Here is a 19,226-nt window from a genome sequence, read left to right as displayed (position 1 = left end):
ATGTATAACTACAAAAGTTGAAAACTGTTGAGAAATTAGATCTCTTGTAAATTGTTGATGAGAATGCAAAATGGTACAGCTTCAATGGAAAACAGTAGGAAGTTTCCACAAAAAAAAAATAAATAAAAATAGAACTTCTACATAATATTATCCAGCAGTCCCACCCTGGGTATTTCTTTAAAAGTACTGAAATCATGATCTGGAAGAGACATTAGCACTTCTGTGTTCACTGCAACACTGTTCACAGCATCCAATGTGGAAACAGTCTAAATGTACACTGACAAATAAACAGATTTTAAGACGTGATCTATACACATAATGGAATCCTCTTCAGCCTTTAAAAAGAAGGAAATTCATAATATGGGGCAACATGTTTGAATCTGGAAGACACTATGCCAAGTGTAAGAAGTAGTTATACAAGGACAAATACTACATGTTTCCATGTGGCTCAGTGGTGAAGAATCTGCCTGCCAGTGCGGGAAAAGCAGGAGAAGCAGGTTCAGTCCCTGGGTCAGAAAGATGCCCAGGAGGAGGAAATGGCAACCTGCTCCAGTATTCTTGCCTGAAAAATCCCAAGGACAGAGGAACCTGGTGGGCTACAGTTCAGGGGGTCGCAGAGTTGGACACGCCGTGCACACACACTGCGGCTGCCATTTATATGAGGGATCTAAACTAGTCAAACTCATAGAAACAAAGACTAGAATGGGAGTTGCCAGACGCTGGGGGAAGGAGGAAGTGGGGATTGCTAATCACCGGGTATAAAATTTCAGTGATGCTAGATGAATAAATTCCAGAGACCTGCTGTACAACGTTATGCCTGCAGATAACGATACTGTACTGTGCACTTAAAAATCTGATAAGAGTGTAGTTCTCAAATGTTCTTACCATGAGAAACATTTTAAAACATTGAAAAGAGCTCATGAGGCAAATATGAGCTGTAAACAGGAGGGCAAGGAGACTCACATAGTTTCTGGTCACCAATAATACTCCTCAATCCCTTGGAAAATCATCTTGGCAGAAACGATTTGTTCTTACACAGTTGAAGAGCCTACTGAAAATTATTCTTCTCCATCCCCTGAAGAGGGATCTCTGATTGGCACATGCTATTTATGGCAAAAACAGAATCAATTCCACAAAGATCTTTTTGGCTTCCACCACAGAGCAGGCGTTGGGTATGGACGAGAATAGAATAAGAGCTGCTCCTGTTCGACTCGTAAGGCAGTGAAGCAGGGGGTTTAGGAGCAGGGACTTGGGCGGTCAGACCTGAATTCTGATATTGACTCTGCTCCCACTAGCTGTGTGGCCATGAGCAAGCTGTCTGACCTCTCTGTTCTCTGGAAAATGGGGATGATAATCTTCAGGGTGTTGCCCCAGTTAAGAGACAGAAGAATGTATGAAGTGCTTTGGACAATGCCTTCCACTGAGCTGTTATCAATACTAAAGAATCTACTACGGTGATGTCAAAAGGATGGAGCTCTAAGGATGGAGTGCAGAGCCTCCCCCTGGAGGAGCTCTTGGTGCATCTGGTGGGAGGTGGGGACAGGAGGTGGTTCCAGAAGAACAGACTTGAGCTGGGCCAGCAGGGAAGGCTTCAGGGCCAGAGAGAGAGACTTCAAGGACAGAGTCCAAGGTTTCAAGCTTGGGTGACTTGAGAGAAGGTTAATTCAACAAGGTCAGAGTGCGGAAGCGAACGCCCATGGGCCTCGTTCTAGGGCAGGGCAGCCCTCAGAGAGATGGGTGTCCCCCAGCCTGAAGGGGTAAAGCACAGGCTCAATCTGAGTGAGCCCCATGTCCAGTGAAGGTGGCCTCCATGACTCCAAAGACCCTGAGACTGAGGATTTTCTATCTTCTTCTTCCTTAGGTTTGTTCCAAATGAGACTCTTTGCACCAAAGATGACCCGTGGGTTTGTTTTCGGCTCAGGGGCACGGAGGAAAGGAGAGGAGCGGAAGCCATGGCGGGGGGTGCCAAAGCAGTGGATGCAGTGGGGGTCCCCATGATGCTGAGAAAGGGTAATTGGGGAGTCCTGGGACTGCTGCCTGGCCACAGAGGGAGCAAAAAGGCTGGGTCTGGGCCACGTGAGGACAGGGACTGAGCAGGAGGGTTTGGGGTGCCACAGGTACATCCTGTTCGAGGCTCTGAGGCTTGACTTGGGATGTGTCTAGTGGGCAGCCAGAGATGCCAGCCTGGGGATGGTTCTGGCAGTTGGGAGGACCTCTGGACAGGGCAGGCTCTGTACATTTGGGGTCAGCCATCTGCATGGCCCTGGGGGAAGAGCCTAAACTTGTCCAGCACAGAGAAAGGCAGCAGCAACGATTCTGGCTTCTAGAAACATCCGAGAACTGGCTCATCCTGCTTTGGAAGGACGTGGGTCAGGCCTGGGTATGCGTGTACATGTAATCAGGTGGAGGAGGCAGCAACTGACTCTAAGAATTCGGGGGTCTCCCTATGTGGCCTCAAGCAGATGGGCTGGAATGTGGGACAGTGGTTTCCTCTTTACCAAACGATGAAAGCCATCGATAATTTATTTATTTACCCTCCAAGTTTACCACGGGCCTGGGTGATGCCACCCTCAAGAGTTTAATGCAACCAACAAGTGGGCGTCAGGGGGCTCCTCATTTCTGGTCTGTGCAGACCTCTTGGCAGCTTCTGGATCTCACACCAGAAGGTTCGCACTACCGCAGGCGTTGTCAGAGGTGTCTTGGCAGCCAGGGCTGGGGCTCAGCTGCAGCCTCACTTCCTGCCTGGGGGAGAGGTGACAGCAACACCAGGAGGTGCCCAGATCACGCAGAGGGAGTGTGTTTGGGCAATCCAGGTCATCGCCCCATAACAGTGCTGCTCCCCGCCTTGAGGCAGGTTGTCGGGGTGCAGGGAAGCTCAGAGGAGGACAGGGGGACCCAAGAGGCCATCCGGGCCAGCCCCCTGTTCCCAAGAGGGCTAACTTCAAGGCATTCCAAAGGGATGCACAAAGCACACCCACGGCCTGTTGTGGTTCTGTGGTCTGAGCTAAGCACACCTGGAGAGCGAAATTGAGTCGGAAGAGGCCATTGACTGAATCTGAATTCAAGTACATCTGTCAAGAAGCGTCTCTGGCTCCATGGAGTGGCAGAAGCTTATGGGGTCGCAAAGCACCCAGGAGAGGCCTGCGTGCTCTGCTTTTGTGGATCTACCAGGCTGGAATGAACGTGCTATTTTTCTATAAACAGATACTTCAAAAACATTTACAGATACCCTCTCCCTTCTCTTAAGATTGCTCTATTATCTTTCTTTCAGAAACACAAAAGTATCTCTTGACAAGTCCCCCTTCCCTGGGGCCTTTCACAGAAATATTTCTCCAAAAACTTGTCCCCATTCACGCCCTCACCTCCTCTGACTCCCCAGTGTGTGCTCACTCCGCGGACACCGTGGTGCCCCTCCCTGTTACCAAACCCAGGCCACTTCTCTGCCCTGGTCCCACTGATTCCCCAGAGGTTGCCCCTCCCCACACCTTGGGATCAGCGGCTGAGGGTGGGTGGGGCCAGCATCTGGGAGGCGTGGGCTGACCGGTCCCCACCGGATGAAGCCTGTGCTGATCGCCCCTTCCGGCTTGTTTCCCGCCTGTTGGCCTCGTCCACTTCTTCCACTCCACCTCAGCCGCTCCCACCCACCCCTGGGTGAGTCCCCAGCAGCGGGTACAGGTCGACACCGTGTCCCCAGGGCTGACCTCTTCCGGATCATCAAATAAGTGTACTTGAGCAATGCAGACAGAGAGCTGCCTGGAGATGGCCAACGGGCACCCAAATCCCTGGTTTTCACCCCCAATCTATTTCTCTTCAGGAAATGGTGCCAGCAGGCTGATAAATGAGGACCCCACACGGCTTCCTCCCTCCTCGGTATCGCACGTCAGCAAGTTCTCTTGGTTCTAACTCAAAGATACAACTGGAATGCCAACGGCCTTCGTCCTGTTCCCTTCTCATTCCTGTGTTCTGAGCTACAAGCCCCTCACTGGACACATCAACAGCTTCTGTGTTTGTCCCTTCAATTCTACCCCAGAGAGCCACCAAGGAGGACCCTCCACAGTGGTTTAGGGTACCTGGTAGGACACAGACCCCACCGACTTCTTGCTTCTTAGAACCTTCCTGATCACCCTCATTTTCCTCTTTTTCAGAGGCCATGTAGAAGCAACTATTTTTTTTAAAACAAATAATTCAGCGGTAAGCCCATCCAGCCCAAAGATCTATTCACTCAGATAACAATATTTTCTGTAGCCTTGCATTCTGCGGACGAGGTTCTACAGCATGAACAGACGACACTCCGAGTTCATAATACTTTCCTTTGGGGAACTATTTCCTTTCACATAAACTCAATAAACAAAAACCTGGCTAGAGTAAACAGAAGCACCGGGGGAGTTCCGTTTCTCTTAACCCAGTGATTGATCACTTTACGTGGTTCAGGCCTTGTCGCGTTCCTGGCACACGGGAGCGGGAGAGGCGCGTCGCTAGGGCCGGGCAGCGCTTACCTCCCTGAGGCAGGTGTAGATGGGGCAGACCAGCACACGGAAGGGCTCGCCCGTGCTGCTGCGCATGGTGCCGAAGACCTCGCACAGGAAGGTGATGAAGCCCAGCCAGCGCTCTACGTCCTGCTGCTGCAGCTCCTCCCGCACCGTGAAGTCCTTCTGCAGAAGCACAAGAGACCCTGTCAGCCACGCCGGGCTAGGAGGGGGCCCGGCAACCACCCCACTCCACCATGGCACCTTCCGGCTAAGGCTGGGCCCCCGAGCAACTGGTAAACCCCGTGATTACCGCAAGGAGGTGGATGGGGGACCCGTGGCTGATGCGTGAAGGCTGAGGACTCGCTGGTGGGCAGAAAGACCACCTTGACCTTTGGCCATGGCACCTCTTCTTCAGTGTCCCCAGATTGAGGAGCCCCGGCAGCCTTCCCTTGGGCCTCCCAGGAGGCACTAGTGGTAAAGAACCCGCCTGCCAGTGCGGGAGAAGAGACTCGGGTTCCATCCCTGGGTCCAGAAGATTCCCATGGAGAAGGGTGTGGCAACCCACTCCAGTATTCTTGCCTGGAGAATCCCAGGGACAGAGGAGCCTGGGACGCCACAGTCCATAGGGTCACACAGAGTAGGGCACAACTGAAGCGACTGAACGGCCTTGCCTCACTGACCCAGATACCAAGGTGGAGGGAATGAGGTAAAGGAGAGACAACACCTTTCCCAGTCATCACCTCCTCCCCATGGCTGAACTATCTCCTTTGCTAATCTCCACATCATGCCCTTGCAGCAGGCAGGGTGACCATACATCCAGCAGCGGGCATCTTGGCCACAGCACTGGGCTAAAGACACAGTTATGGCCCCTGCCAGCCAAGGTCCTAGGGCACAGAAGAAAAACTAGCAGAATTCATTCATTCATACTCCTTAAAAATATCAGTGCATCACTGCATGCCAGGCACTGTTCTAGAGGGTAGAATAAGACATGTTCATTCATAACTGTGACATAAGACAGAAGATACTAAAAGCCAGTGTGTGTGTGTGTGTGTGTGTGTGTGTGTGTGTGTGCGCAAGGTAGATCCAGGTAAAAAGACTTCAGAGGAAATCTGAGGTAGGAGTTACTCCTTTCAAATGGAAATCAGCACCATGGAAGAGTTAAGATTCTGACCTGGGAACTGGGGATATTTCAGGTGGAGCGATGACAACAGGCAAGGTGCAGGGAGGGTAACACGGGCGTTGGGGAAATAGGGAGGTATTTGCCAGTCTGTGTCCAGTGTTAGTGGGCTTCCCTGGTGGCTCAGTGGTAAAGAACCCGCCTGCCAAGGCAGGAGGCTCAGGTTCGATCCCTGGGTTGGGAAGATCCCCTGGAGAAGGAAATGGCAACCCACTCCAGTATTCTTGCCTGGGAAGTCTCATGGAGAGAGTAGACTGGTAGGCTACAGTCCATGGGGGTCACAAAAGAGCTGGCTATGATTTAGCAGCTAAACAACAATAAGAATCACCCCAGCATAGGTGAGGTGGAGAGGAAAATGGGGGCAGGCCGGGGAAAAAGAAAGCTGGAGTGGATAACCGAAGCCAGCCAAGGAGTCGCGTTCCAAGTGCTGGTTGATAGGGAAGGTTCTGGGGAATCACTGAAATGCCATCATCATACCTGTGGTCTTTAGAAGGTTAATATGGCTTAGGTGTGGAGACCAGAAAGGAGGCCACTGCAGAAGTCCAGACAGAATGAAATAAAGACCTGAACTCTCTGGCAGTTGAAAGATAAGAATCTGTGGTAGGTTAGGTTATGTTTCAGATATATTTCCTCTTTCCCTTTGTCTTTGTGTTAGCCATGTGACTTGCCTTGGTCAGCAGAAAGAGGCAGAAGTGACAGGGTGTCAGTTCTGATTCCAAGCCTTAAGAGGCTTTAAGTATTTACAGTTACTCTCCTATACTTCTTCCATCATTGTGAGAAGACCATCTGTGGGCTGGCCGATGGTCCCAGGAGGAGGATGAGAGAAACATGGAGGGCCCCACCCAAATCTAACCTTGATCAGGTAACTCCTGGCCAACGTGCATACACATCATCTTAATACTTATTACTGTGTGCCACGGAGATTTCTGTGGTTGGTTGCTGAGCAGCAGTAGCTGATTGATACAGGATTGCCGCTGAAATTTCTGTGGTTGTTTGTTAAGCGGCAGTAGCTGACTGATACAAGGTTGGTACAAGAGATCGTGTGAAGGTATATAGTACTTGCTAAGTGGTAAGCTGTGGATGTGATGGAAAGGAAAGACTCAAAGACACTAAGTAACAAGACTCTGGCTCTGGATGATTGTACCGCCAAAAGAAATGGAACCCAGGAGGGAACAGGCTGTAGAGTGTGACACCAGTCATTTCCACAGCCCAGCACCCTTCCCACGGCTTCTTTTGGCTGATCATCCTCCTCAGTGTTGACTCTCAGAATCTCCAGTGATGGAAAGTCTTCCTGGATGGCTTGGTTAATGCCTGTCCCTTGCATGTGATGAAAGTGCTGTCAAGAAACCTAAAAGGCATATGGGGCCTCAGGTGGCAAATCAGGGACTGGATGACGGCACCTTAATTGTACCGCCTCATTTAACTGTCACAACGATCCTGTGAGGCAGGTCCTGTTATTGCACCATTTTATAGATGGTGAAGCCAAGGTCAGAGAAGTTATGCAACTTACCATGGCCAGGAGGCGATGGCAAAGCTGGGATTTGAACCCAGGGTCTACCTGCTCTAGAGACCAAACTTTTTTCCTTCCTTTTAATGATGTTTTTAAGTTGGAATAGTATATCAGAGGCCAAGCTCTTATTCACTTTTGAAGTTTGAATCTTCCATGAAGCCATCAATCCAGACTGTCCCTGGAGGTCCACTCACACCCACAGATCTGATGGGTCTCACGCCCACCTCTCAAGCCTCCTGCCTTGCCACCCTCTTCCCACTGAAATGTCTACCTGTATACAAATTGGGAAAAGAGTACCTCATGGCTTTATATTGTCACCCTGATTATTTAAGTTATATGCAGAGTACATCATGAGAAATGCTGGGCTGGATGATGTACAAGCTGGAACCAAGATTGCTGGGAGAAATATCAATAACCTCAGATATGTAGATGACACTACCCTTATGGCAGAAAGTGAAGAGGAACTAAAGAGCCTCTTGATAAAAGCGAAAGAGGAGAGTGAAAAAGCTGGCCTAAAACTCAACATTCAAAAAACTAAGATCATGGCATCCAGTCCCATCACTTCAAGGCAAATAGATAGGGAAACAATGGAAACAGTAAGAGACTTTATTTTCTTGGGCTCCAAAATTACTCCAGATGAGGAATGCAGCCATGAAATTAAAAGACACTTACTCCTTAGAAGAAAAGCTATGACAAACCTAGACAGTATATTAAACAGCAGAGACATTACTTTGCCGACAAAGGTCTGTATAGTCAAAGCTATGGTTTTTTCAATAGTCATCATGTATGGATGTGAGAGTTGAACCATATAGAAAGCTGAGTGCTGAAGAATTGATGCTTTTGAACCCTGGTGTTGGAGAAGACTCTTGAGACTCCCCTGGACTGCAAGGAGATCCCACCAGTTAATCCTGAAAGAAATCAGTCCTGAATACTCATTGGAAGGACTGATGCTAAAGCTGAAGGTCCAATACCATGCCCACCTGATGTGAAGAACTGACTCATGTGAAAAGACCCTGATGCTGGGAAAGATTGAAGGCAGGAGAAGGGGACGATAGAGGATGAGATGGTTGGATGGCATCACCGACTCTATAGACATGAGTTTTAGTAAGCTCGGGGAGTTGGTGATGGACAGGGAGGCCTGGCGTGCTGCAGTCCATGGGGTTGCAAAGAGTCAGACTTGACTGAGTGACTGAACTGAACTGATAAAACCGTAGTCTGCCAGAAATCCCAAAAGTAGTTGGGATCTCTTCACTAGTACAGAATCTGGAATAGATGGCTCCCATAGGGGCTTCCTTGTAGTGTTCTGGTTACTTGTGAATGAATGAATGACTTTGCCTGCTGCCCCAGACCCTGCAATGGTATCAGATTCTACAACCTGTTTCCTCTTGTGTTCAATTTTTTTGGCCACCCCAGGGTGCTGTACTGCTGGCCTCAAAGTCATGAGACTTTTGGTGATTCTATCTTCTTAACTGCTGTTTATCCCACTAGATCTTTATGTGGTCAGAGCAGGGGTGGGCATTTCCATTCCCATTTTAGAATAGGGGAAACTGAGGTATAAAGGGCTGAAAGGACTTGACCAAGGTCACCAGTACATAACTTGAATGAGAACCTAAGCCCGTCCATTGCTCTCTGCTCTGAGCTAATGTTCTCAGCCCTGCTTGCTCACCAGAGGAACTCTGAAGCTACTGATGTTTGAAGCCCACCCCAGGGGGCCTTGTGTCAACGGCCAGAGTGGGGCCAGGACACTGGTACATTTTGAAATGTACCAAGTGATTTCAATGTACAGCCATCATTGAGAACCACAATGCTAGGCCTTTATAATGTGCCAACGTGGGAGTTAAAACAGTGCCCATCTATCAGTGCCTAAGATACCCTTTCTCCATCTCCCATAAAAATGCCCGTGAAGGCAGATGTTAAGTCCCATAACACTAAGAAGGAAGATCATAGCTCACTGCAGGGTCCTTACCATTAACTAAAATGCTGTCACCAAGAGATCATATTTTCCCTGAGCAGTCTGGCCCCCTACCCATAAGACCCAGGCAGGGGTGAGATGGGGAGGGAGCTTAAACTGCAGCCCTCCCGCTGTCTGCCCCTGGCCGGGAGGCAAAGAGCCTGTAACTACCAACAAGACCCTGCGCCTGCACACCACGGCAGCTCCCATCAGCACGGCTCGAGCTCTAGTCATTGGAGATTGAGGGGCAGAAGGAGATGAGGAGGTTCCCTGAGTCCTCAGAGGCACGCTGTTCTCAGGCAAAGCCCTCTGGGGAAGGAAAAGCCTCAGGACAGTGCGAACCTGGGACTGGAGCTTTTACACAACAATTATATCCAATCAAAGAACAGCCTGACTCAGTTTCCTCCTGATAATCAGTGGCATGAAGAGAGGATTCTGTCTGGGGCTAGTAGAGCTCATTAGAAGACCGAACACCTGCCAAATATGGGAAATTAAATGTGGGATGTGCACGTGAAGCCACCAGTTTCAGGTCTGAGGGGAGACTCCACTATTACCAGAGCACATGCCAAGAAACTCTAAGGATGATCCGCATGGTGAACACCAGAACCAAACCCAGCCGTTCGCATTCAAGGGTAAGGGAGGAGAAAAGAAATACGGCGTCTATGGAAAAAATCCTGCACTGCAGAATAGGGGAGCCTTATTTTGAAAATCTAAGGGAAATGCAAAACTCTAAAAATGACAACTACAATAAACCAAAGATAAATGAAATAAAAAGCCCAAGTACAAACATGTGGGATTGTATGTCTGTTAAGAACAACAACATGGATTCTGTGACATGTGATTAAATTAAGAAAAAAAGCTTAGACTGAGTTGAAGCATGGAACTGGAACTGGGGGTAGGAGAGAACCAAAGGAAGTAGAAAATCTACAGCAAAATGAAATGTGAATTGGAAGCAGGAAAGGATAGGATGGATGCTGCAGAAAAAGTGGTACATGAGACAGACTTGGAAAATAAATAGATAAAAATAAGCAAGGAGGAAAAGGACAGAGAAGAGAGAGCGGACATGAGTTATAGAGCTTTTCAGAAAGGACATCAGAATACACGGAATGAAGACAGAAAAACTTTAAGTTGAAAACAAACAAGAAAACTCCAAAAGAACTGTCTCTTTAGGCAAAAAGGGTTCACAGTGTTCCAGAGCCCCACTATTTATACTTAACAGGAGAATTTCTTTTTTAATTTCAAGGAAAAAGAAAAATTCTAAAAAGAGCTTTGAAGGAAAAAAAAAAAAAAGAAAAACCCTAGGTTTCTTACAAAGGAACAAAAATATGGTTGGCAGTATACTTCTATAATTGATATTAAAATTCAGAGACACTGAGGCAAGCTCTTCACATGTTTGAGGTGAAAAGAACACACCGAGCTACGAGTGAAAGCAAGACAAATACATTTTACACAAGCAAATGTTTTTTAAAAATCCCACCCACATACTTACCTTTAGAAAAAAAATTAATGGTGCAGCTGCTATAGAAAATAGTATAGTGATTCCTCAAAAAATTAAAAATAGAATTATCAGTATGATCCAACAATTCCACTTCTGGGCATATATTACAAAAGAATTGAAAGTAGAATCTTGAAGAGATATTTGCACACTCGTGTTCATAGCAGCGTTATTCATAATAGCCAATAGGTGGAAGCAATTCAAGTGTCCACTGACAGACAGATGGATGAAGGAAATGTAGTATATACATACAATAGAATACTTTTTCATCTTGGGATATTCTGACACATGCTACAACACGGATAAACCTTGAGGTTATTATGCTAAAGTGAAATAAGCTAGTTGCAAAAAGACAAATGCTGTATGATTCCACTCATCTAGATATCTAGAGTAGTCAGATTTATAGAAACAGAAAATAGAATGTTGGCTGCCAGAGGCTAGGAAAACGGGGCAATGAGGAGCTGTTTAATGGTTTAGAATTTTGGTTTTGCAAGATTAAAAAATGTTGGGGATTGATTGCATAACAATATGACTACACTTAACATGACTGAACTGTACACTTAGAAAATGGTTGACATGATAAACTTTATTTATTTATTTTAAAACTATGATTAAAGATAAAAATTGAAAACTCTCTTGAATATATGAGAACGTGCTAAGTTGCTTCAGTGGTGTCTGACTCTTTGCAACGCTATGGACTATAGCCCCCAGGCTCCTCTGTCCATGGGATTCTCTAGGCAAGAATACTGGAGCGGGTTGCCATTTCCTTCTCCGGGGGATCTTCCCGACCCAGGGATTGAACCCATGGTTCTTAGGTCTCCTGCTCTGAATGCTTGGTCCAGCCAAAAAAAGATGTATTCCTCAACTCTGAGAAAATCATGGTAGAGAAGGACCAGGAGTGAAAACTTGAAACCAGGTAGAAAGTTAAGTCATAGTAAATAATTCTAATTTTGGTCATAAGATTGAGTTCAAATCCAGCAATAATCCTCAAGAGAGGGCTTCCCTGGTGATCCAGTGGTTAAGAATCCACCTTGCAGTGCAGGGGACTCTGGTTCAATCCCTGGTCTGGGAAGATCCCACATGCCACGGAGCAACTAAGCCTGTGAGTCACAGCCACTAAGCCTGAGCTCTAGAGTCTGTGAGCTGCAACCAGAGAAGCCACTGCAATGAGAAGCCCGCACACGGCAACTGGAGAGTAGCCCCCATGTGCCGCAACTAGAGAAAGCCCACACACAGCAACAACAACCCAGTGCAGCTAAAAATAAAACTAAATAAAATTATATATAAAAAAGTCCTCGAGAGAGAAGATATTTAATAATTAAATGTGATCTGAATAAAAAGTTCATAGTAGAAGTAGTAACCTAATAATCCAAGTTTAAATCACTAAAGACTGATGAATACAGGTGGGAAAAGTACAGAAGATTGTAAAGCACACAAGATTTAATAATTTAGACCATTAAGATCCACACGTTATTACTACTTTCATAAGTCTGATAAATGAGAAATAGACATAAAAGTGTCCTTTTAAAAATACTAAAACATTGGTAGCCACTAGCAGATATAAAGTAAAATTAAAACATGAGTACAATCAGGCTTTCCCGATGGCTCAAGCAGCAAAGAATTCACCTGCGATGCAGGAGATGTGAGTTTGATCCCTGGATCAGGATGATCCCCTGGAGGAGGAAATGGCAACCCGCTCCAGTATTCTTGCCTGGGAAATGGGAAATCCCATGGACAGAGGAGCCTGGTGGGCTACAGTCCATAGGGCTGCAAAGAGTTGGACATGACTGAGTGACTGAGCATCCACGCATAAGTAAAACCAAAGTAGTTTTCAAGATAACATTCATTAAGTAAAATAAAAATTATTTTTATAGATAAGAATAACAATCCATAATAGATAACATTATATACTGTGTAGTGCAGACTCAAAATACATAAAACAAAAGCTGCTAAGACATAAAAAGATGTGATGGGGTGGGAGGGAGGTTCAAGGCGAAGAGGGCATACATATGCTTATGGCTGATTCATGCTGACATATGGCAGAAGTCAATATAATACCGTAGAGCAATTATCCTCCAATTGAAAGTAAATACATTTAAACTAAAAAAAAAAAAAAATCATCTTAGAAAATGAAAAGCATCTGAGAAAACTGTTTGATACTGATGGCTTTTTCTTGAGAAGTAGCTCCTTGAGGGAAATGTCAGGAAAGTCATCAGCTAAACCATTTATAAGAAAGAGGGAGAAAGAATAAAAAACAAAAAACATAAAAAGACAGAATGATAGTAATGGAAATTAAATCACAAGAATTCTTTCAATGATTAAATGAATAGAAAATGTGTCAGAGGACTTAAATAGCATAATGAATAAGACAAAATTGAAACAAGCCTCATTATAAGCTGCAATTCTACTATGAATGTCAGAATACAGAGATCGCACAAATTATATCCTGGGACTAAGAATGAAGAACAATTTGAAAAATAGCCAGTTACTTGTCTGAAAGACAGAATAAAGTATAATCAAATATACAATAATAAATTACTTAGGAAATAAAAAGCTATAAAAACTTATGAGATGTAGTCAAAGCTATAATAAAAGGTAAAGTTATAGCCTTGACTGTTAATATTTTGGTTATTAAAAAAGGAAGCAAATATTCCTCTAAACGGACGACTGAGTGCTTTAAAAGTGCCTCTAACAAATGAAGCATGCTGTCTGTGCAAAATAAACACTAGTTTTTAAAGACTTACATAAAGTCTAAAAATAGAATTCAAATGCTTCATATTTAAAAAATACTGATTACTTGTCGAAATTATGAATATAGTAGGTATAGTACAATATGATATTAAATTTAAAGGTATATATGTGGGTCATGTTATACTTCTATTGGACAGTATTAATTTGTATATTCAATTCAAAAACCTTGGAAAACCACCATTAACTATGGAAATACATGAAAGTACAAAATATGGTTAAGGCTGGAAATTAATTAGAAAATAAAGGAAGTTATACACAAAACCAAGTAAGCAGAAATAAAAATAAAATTAGAAATATGATGTCCAACATCCCTAATTATCAGAGAAATGCAAATTAAAACTACAATGAGGTATCATCTCACATTGGTCAGAATGGTTATCATCAAAAAGTCTACAAATAAATGGTGGAGAGAGTGTGAAGAAAAAGGAACCCTCCTACACTTTAGGAGGGAATGTAAACTGATAAAGCCACTATGGAGAACAGTACGGAGATTCCCTGAAAAACTACGATTAGGGGACTTCCCTTGTGGTCCAGTGGTTACGACTCTGCTTTGCAATATGCGGGCTCAGGTTCAATCCCTGGTCAGGGAAATAAGATCCCACATCAGCGGAGTAACTAAGCCCTTGTGTTGTAACTACTGAGTCCACTTTCCACAACTACTGAGTCCACTTTCCACAACTACTGAACACATGGGCTGCAACTTCTGAAGCTCTTGCACCCTGGAATCCGCCTGCTGCAACTATTGAGACCTCTGGCCACAGCAAAAGGGACTGTGCGCCACCATCAAAGATCCTGCACAATGCAACGAGGGTCCCACGTGGCTCAACTAAGACCCAATGCAGCCAAATAAATACTTTTTAAGAAACCGTAAACATAGAACTACCGTATGATCCAGCAATCCCACTCCTGGGCATATATCTGGAGAAAACTGTAATTGAAAGGATACATGCACCCCAGTGTTCACTGTAGCACTATCTACAACAGCCAGGGCATGGAAGCAATCCAAACATCCATCCACAGATGAATGGATAAAGACGTGGTATATTTATACAGTGGAATACTACTCAGCAGTAAGAAAATAAAATAATGCCACTTGCAGCAACATGGATGGATCTAGAGATTACCATACTAAGTGAAGTAAGCCAGACAGACAAATACCGTATCATTTATATATGGACTCTTAAAAAAAAAAGATACAAATGAATCTATATACAAGACAGAAGTAGACCCATAGATATAAGAAACTTATGATTACCAAAGGGGAAAGAAGAGGAGGGATAAATTAGGAGTTTGGGATTAATGTAAACAAACAACTATACATAAAACAGGCTTCCCTGATAGCTCAGCTGGTAAAGAATTCGCCTGTAATGCGGGAGACCTGGGTTCGATCCCTGGGTTGGGAAGATCCCCTGAAGAAGGGAAAGGCTACTCACTCCGATGTTCTGGCCTGGAGAAGTCCATGGACTGTATAGTCCATGGGGTCTCAAAGAGTCAGACCGGGACTGAGTGACTTTCACTTTCTTTCATACATAAACAGGTAACCAACAAAGATAAACTGTAGCACAGGGAACTATACTCAATATTTTGTAATAATCTACATGGGAAAAGAATCTGAAAAAAATACATATAACTGAATCACTTTGCTGTACACCCGAAACTAACAAAACACTGTAAATCGACTATACTTCAATAAAAAACTGCAATGATTAAAAAAAAGACATATGAGCAATATACGTTAATAGATATGGAGTAGATTAAAAAGCACATAAGAACTATTTGCCACTCTCTGCTGATAATTTTGAAAAAAATGAGGAAATAGGTGCTTTTTAAGAAAATAAATATCACCAAACTTTACCAAGAAAAATAAAAAGCCAGAAAACACTGAAAATCAAAAAGTTCTGAATTACCTGTTAGAGGAAGGTAAGTGGATTCATACTTTCAAAAAATTAGATACCTGTTTTGCTTTGTGAACTGATCCAAAGCTAGTGGAGGTGATGGAATTCCTGTTGAGCTATTCCAAATCCTGAAAGATGATGCCGTGAAAGTGCTGCACTCAATATGCCAGCAAATTTGGAAAACTCAGCAGTGGCCACAGGACTGGAAAAGGGCAGTTTTCATTCCAATCCCAAAGAAAGGCAATGCCAAAGAATGCTCAAACTACCGCACAGTTGCACTCATCTCACATGCTAGTAAAGTAATGCTCAAAATTCTCCAAGCCAGGCTTCAGCAATATGTGAACCGTGAACTTCCTGATGTTCAAGCTGGTTTTAGAAAAGGCAGAGGAACCAGAGATCAAATGGCCAACATCCGCTGGATCATGGAAAAAGCAAGAGACTTCCAGAAAAACATCTATTTCTGCTTTATTGACTATGCCAAAGCCTTTGACTGTGTGGATCACAATAAACTGTGGGAAATTCTGAAAGAGATGGGAATACCAGACCACCTGATCTGCCTCTTGAGAAATTTGTATGCAGGTCAGGAAGCAACAGTTAGAACTGGACATGGAACAACAGACTGGTTCCAAATAGGAAAAGGAGTACATCAAGGCTGTATATTGTCACCCTGTTTATTTAACTTCTATGCAGAGTACATCATGAGAAATGCTGGACTGGAAGAAACACAAGCTGGAATCAAGATTGCCGGGAGAAATATCAATAACCTCAGATATGCAGATGACACCACCCTTATGGCAGAAAGTGAAGAGGAACTAAAAAGCCTCTTGATGAAAGTGAAAGTGGAGAGTGAAAAAGTTGGCTTAAAGCTCAACATTCAGAAAACGAAAATCATGGCATCCGGTCCCATCACTTCATGGGAAATAGATGGGGAAACAGTGGAAACAGTGGCAGACTTTATTTTTCTGGGCTCCAAAATCACTGCAGATGGTGACTGCAGCCATGAAATTAGAAGACGCTTACTCCTTGGAAGGAAAGTTATGACCAACCTAGATAGCATATTCAAAAGCAGAGATATTACTTTGCCAACAAAGGTTCGTCTAGTCAAGGCTATGGTTTTTCCTGTGGTCATGTATGGATGTGAGAGTTGGACTGTGAAGAAGGCTGAGCACCGAAGAATTGATGCTTTTGAACTGTGGTGTTGGAGAAGACTCTTGAGAGTCCCTTGGACTGCAAGGAGATCCCACCAGTCCATTCTGAAGGAGATCAGCCCTGGGTGTTCTTTGGAAGGAATGATGCTAAAGCTGAAACTCCAGTACTTTGGCTACCTCATGCGAAGAGTTGACTCATTGGAAAAGACTCTGATGCTGGGAGGGATTGGGGGCAGGAGGAGAAGGGGACGACAGAGGATGAGATGGCTGGATGGCATCACTGACTCGATGGACGTGAGTCTGAGTGAACTCCGGGAGTTGGTGATGGACAGGGAGGCCTGGCGTGCTGTGATTCATGGGGTCGCAAAGAGTTGGACATGACTGAGCGACTGATCTGATCTGAACTGATCCAGAATACAGAAAGAGATAAGCTTTTCCAGTTCCCCAATACCAAAATCTCATAATGGTAGTAAATTACAAATAAGGAAGTCTTTGGGCTAATCTTTCTAATATGAGTAGACATAAAAGTCCTAAATGAAATATAACAAACAGATCCATTATAACCAAGTAGATTTTATCACAGAAAGGCAAGGGTGATTTAGTATCAGTACATCTATAAATGCAATATCAATAGCCCTGATTAAAAAACCAGCAGTAATACCCAAGACCTTTGGAAGGAAGGAGGTAAAATGATTTGATATGATTTTTATATGTGAAAAACCCAAGAGAAACTCTCAGTAAAGATTTGAATTAACAACAGAGTTTAGGAACTCATTCATAGTACTTAGATATAAACCTAATATACAAAAATCAACTTTTTTTTTTAACACTAGTGAGACATTTTAGTGCATAAAAGCTCATTTAGGTAAGCAACAGAAATTCTTAAGTGGCATTATTAAGAAATGTGCAAGATTTCTACAAAGAAAATTGCAAAACTGAACTGAGAGATTGAAAAGAAAGTCTTAAACAAGTGAAGAAACACATAATATTCCTTGGGACATCCCTGGAGTTCCAGTGGTTAAGACTCCCCACTTCCATGGCAAGGGGTGTGGGTTCCATCCCTGGACAGCAAGCTAAGATCCCATATACCGTGTAGCACAGTCAAAAAAAAAAAAACAACCAGCTTAAAACAGAACACAACAATTGGAAAGAGTTCTTTTACTTCCATCTATCCTATAGCTTTAATAATTAAAAGGGTGTGGATCTGACACGAGATCAGATAGCCTAGAAACAAATTTGGCATCCAAAAGAGTTTATCACATGGCCCCCAGAGAACCACCAGTCGGTAGCTCAGGAAGCATTATTCACTCAAGCAGTGATTCTGGGACAGCTGTCTACGTCAGGGTGGTGGTGGGGTAGGGGGATTATTTAGAGTCTCCTTTAATACTGGGCCCTAAAAAAAGACAAACCATAAAGACCTGAAGAAAACTATTTATCGAGTTTCTGGATGGAGAAGGGCATTCTACCTTAAGACAAAAGGAATGCATCAAAAGTCAAAATATTATAAACACACTTAGAAGGGAATAGATACACCAGGAAAAACAGCTACAATAAATGCGACAAAAGGCAATGGTCTGATGACCTTCTGCAACCCTAGGACCACAGCCCACTAGGCTCCTCTGTCCATGGGATTTTCCAGACAAGAATACTGGAGTGGGTTGCCATGCCCTCTTCAATATATAAATAGCTTGTTCAAACTGGTATTAAAAGTACTAAATCCCTCATGGACCAATGAGCAAAGGGCATTAAAAGATAATTCATATGTGAAAACATAAATTGCTGATAAATATATAAAAACAAATCTCAGTGGCTATTAAGTAAAAATACCAATTTTCCCCTTACTGTGTTAGCAAAGCTTAAATCCAGTAACTGTCAATGCTGGTAAATATGAACTGAGACAGGCACTCTCATAATATGGGTCATGTAAACGAGTATCAATTTCCTGAAAAAATTCTTAAAATAAGTCATTAAAGTGGTCTTATTGTTTAATCCAGTAATTACACTTCTGGATAATTATCATAAGGAAATAATTTAAAATAACAGGAAAAATAAGCTTGATACGAACGAAAATTCAGCAACGTAAGTATCCAACAATAGGGGAATGATTAAGTAAATGATGATTCATGTGCCCATTAAAATTACATGTATGAGAAGTTCATAACTTCTGGGGGAAATGGCTGCATAATGCTAAGTGAGAAAAGCAAAAGCAAACTTGCATATATTGTATAATCTCATCCCTGAATGAAAAAAAGATTTTTTTAAGAAAAATGATGAGAAATATCCAAAGTGTTAATAGTAGCATTTCTCAATAGTGGAATTATAGATGATGTTTAGCTTTTTGCTTTTTATTTTGTGAATTTTCCTACTTTTCTGTGAAAATTTTGTTTTAAGAAAAACACTTACTTATAAAAAGAAATGGGCAGATAGTGATTCATTTCCTTGATTTTTTTGACTAAGACATCGAAACTCCTGGAGCGACCTGCCAGCTAGTGGCAATTCTCACTACAAGGGCTGTGACCTTGCCCACCTGAGGCCACCAAAAGCCAGCCTATGTGTCTCTTCGGGTGCATATGTTGTAGGTTGCCAGCTTCTCTTGCGCAACAAGGAGTTCTTTTTTGCCAGCCGAGACCAGCCATCCCCTAGGTCACCAGCTCTGCCTTCAACCTCAGCCTTTTGCATCCAGAACCAGCAAGGGGCCTCAGCTTGGTGGCAGCCATTTCAAAGCCTGGTTATTTGGCTTGAGGTTCTCATCTGACTGGCAGGCTCCCTCCCAACAACCCCTAGTGCCTTTCCCCAAACTTTAAGGCTACCATTTAAGCCTCGTTTCCTG

At 43.9% G+C, this 19,226-nt stretch overlaps 1 protein-coding gene across 13 annotated transcripts in view; it reads right to left on the bottom strand.

The window, feature by feature from the left end:
* CTIF (cap binding complex dependent translation initiation factor) overlaps window positions 1–19,226 on the bottom strand; it is a 322,983-nt gene that overhangs the window by 36,173 nt on the left and 267,584 nt on the right. For all 13 annotated transcript variants that reach the window (XM_086372398.1, XM_086372394.1, XM_086372402.1 and 10 more), the window contains one exon: window positions 4,497–4,652. In XM_086372398.1, the coding sequence (XP_086228524.1) occupies window positions 4,497–4,652 (156 nt within the window). The remainder of the gene's footprint in view (window positions 1–4,496; window positions 4,653–19,226) is intronic.

This window comes from Bos grunniens, chromosome 24 (genome assembly GCF_055505025.1).
Source record: "Bos grunniens cultivar Pamir isolate PY7600 chromosome 24, Bosgru_T2T1.0, whole genome shotgun sequence".
Lineage (NCBI taxonomy): Eukaryota > Metazoa > Chordata > Mammalia > Artiodactyla > Bovidae > Bos > Bos grunniens.
The sequence above is the reverse complement of the archived record's forward strand: the minus strand, read 5'-3'. Positions and strand labels throughout refer to the sequence as shown.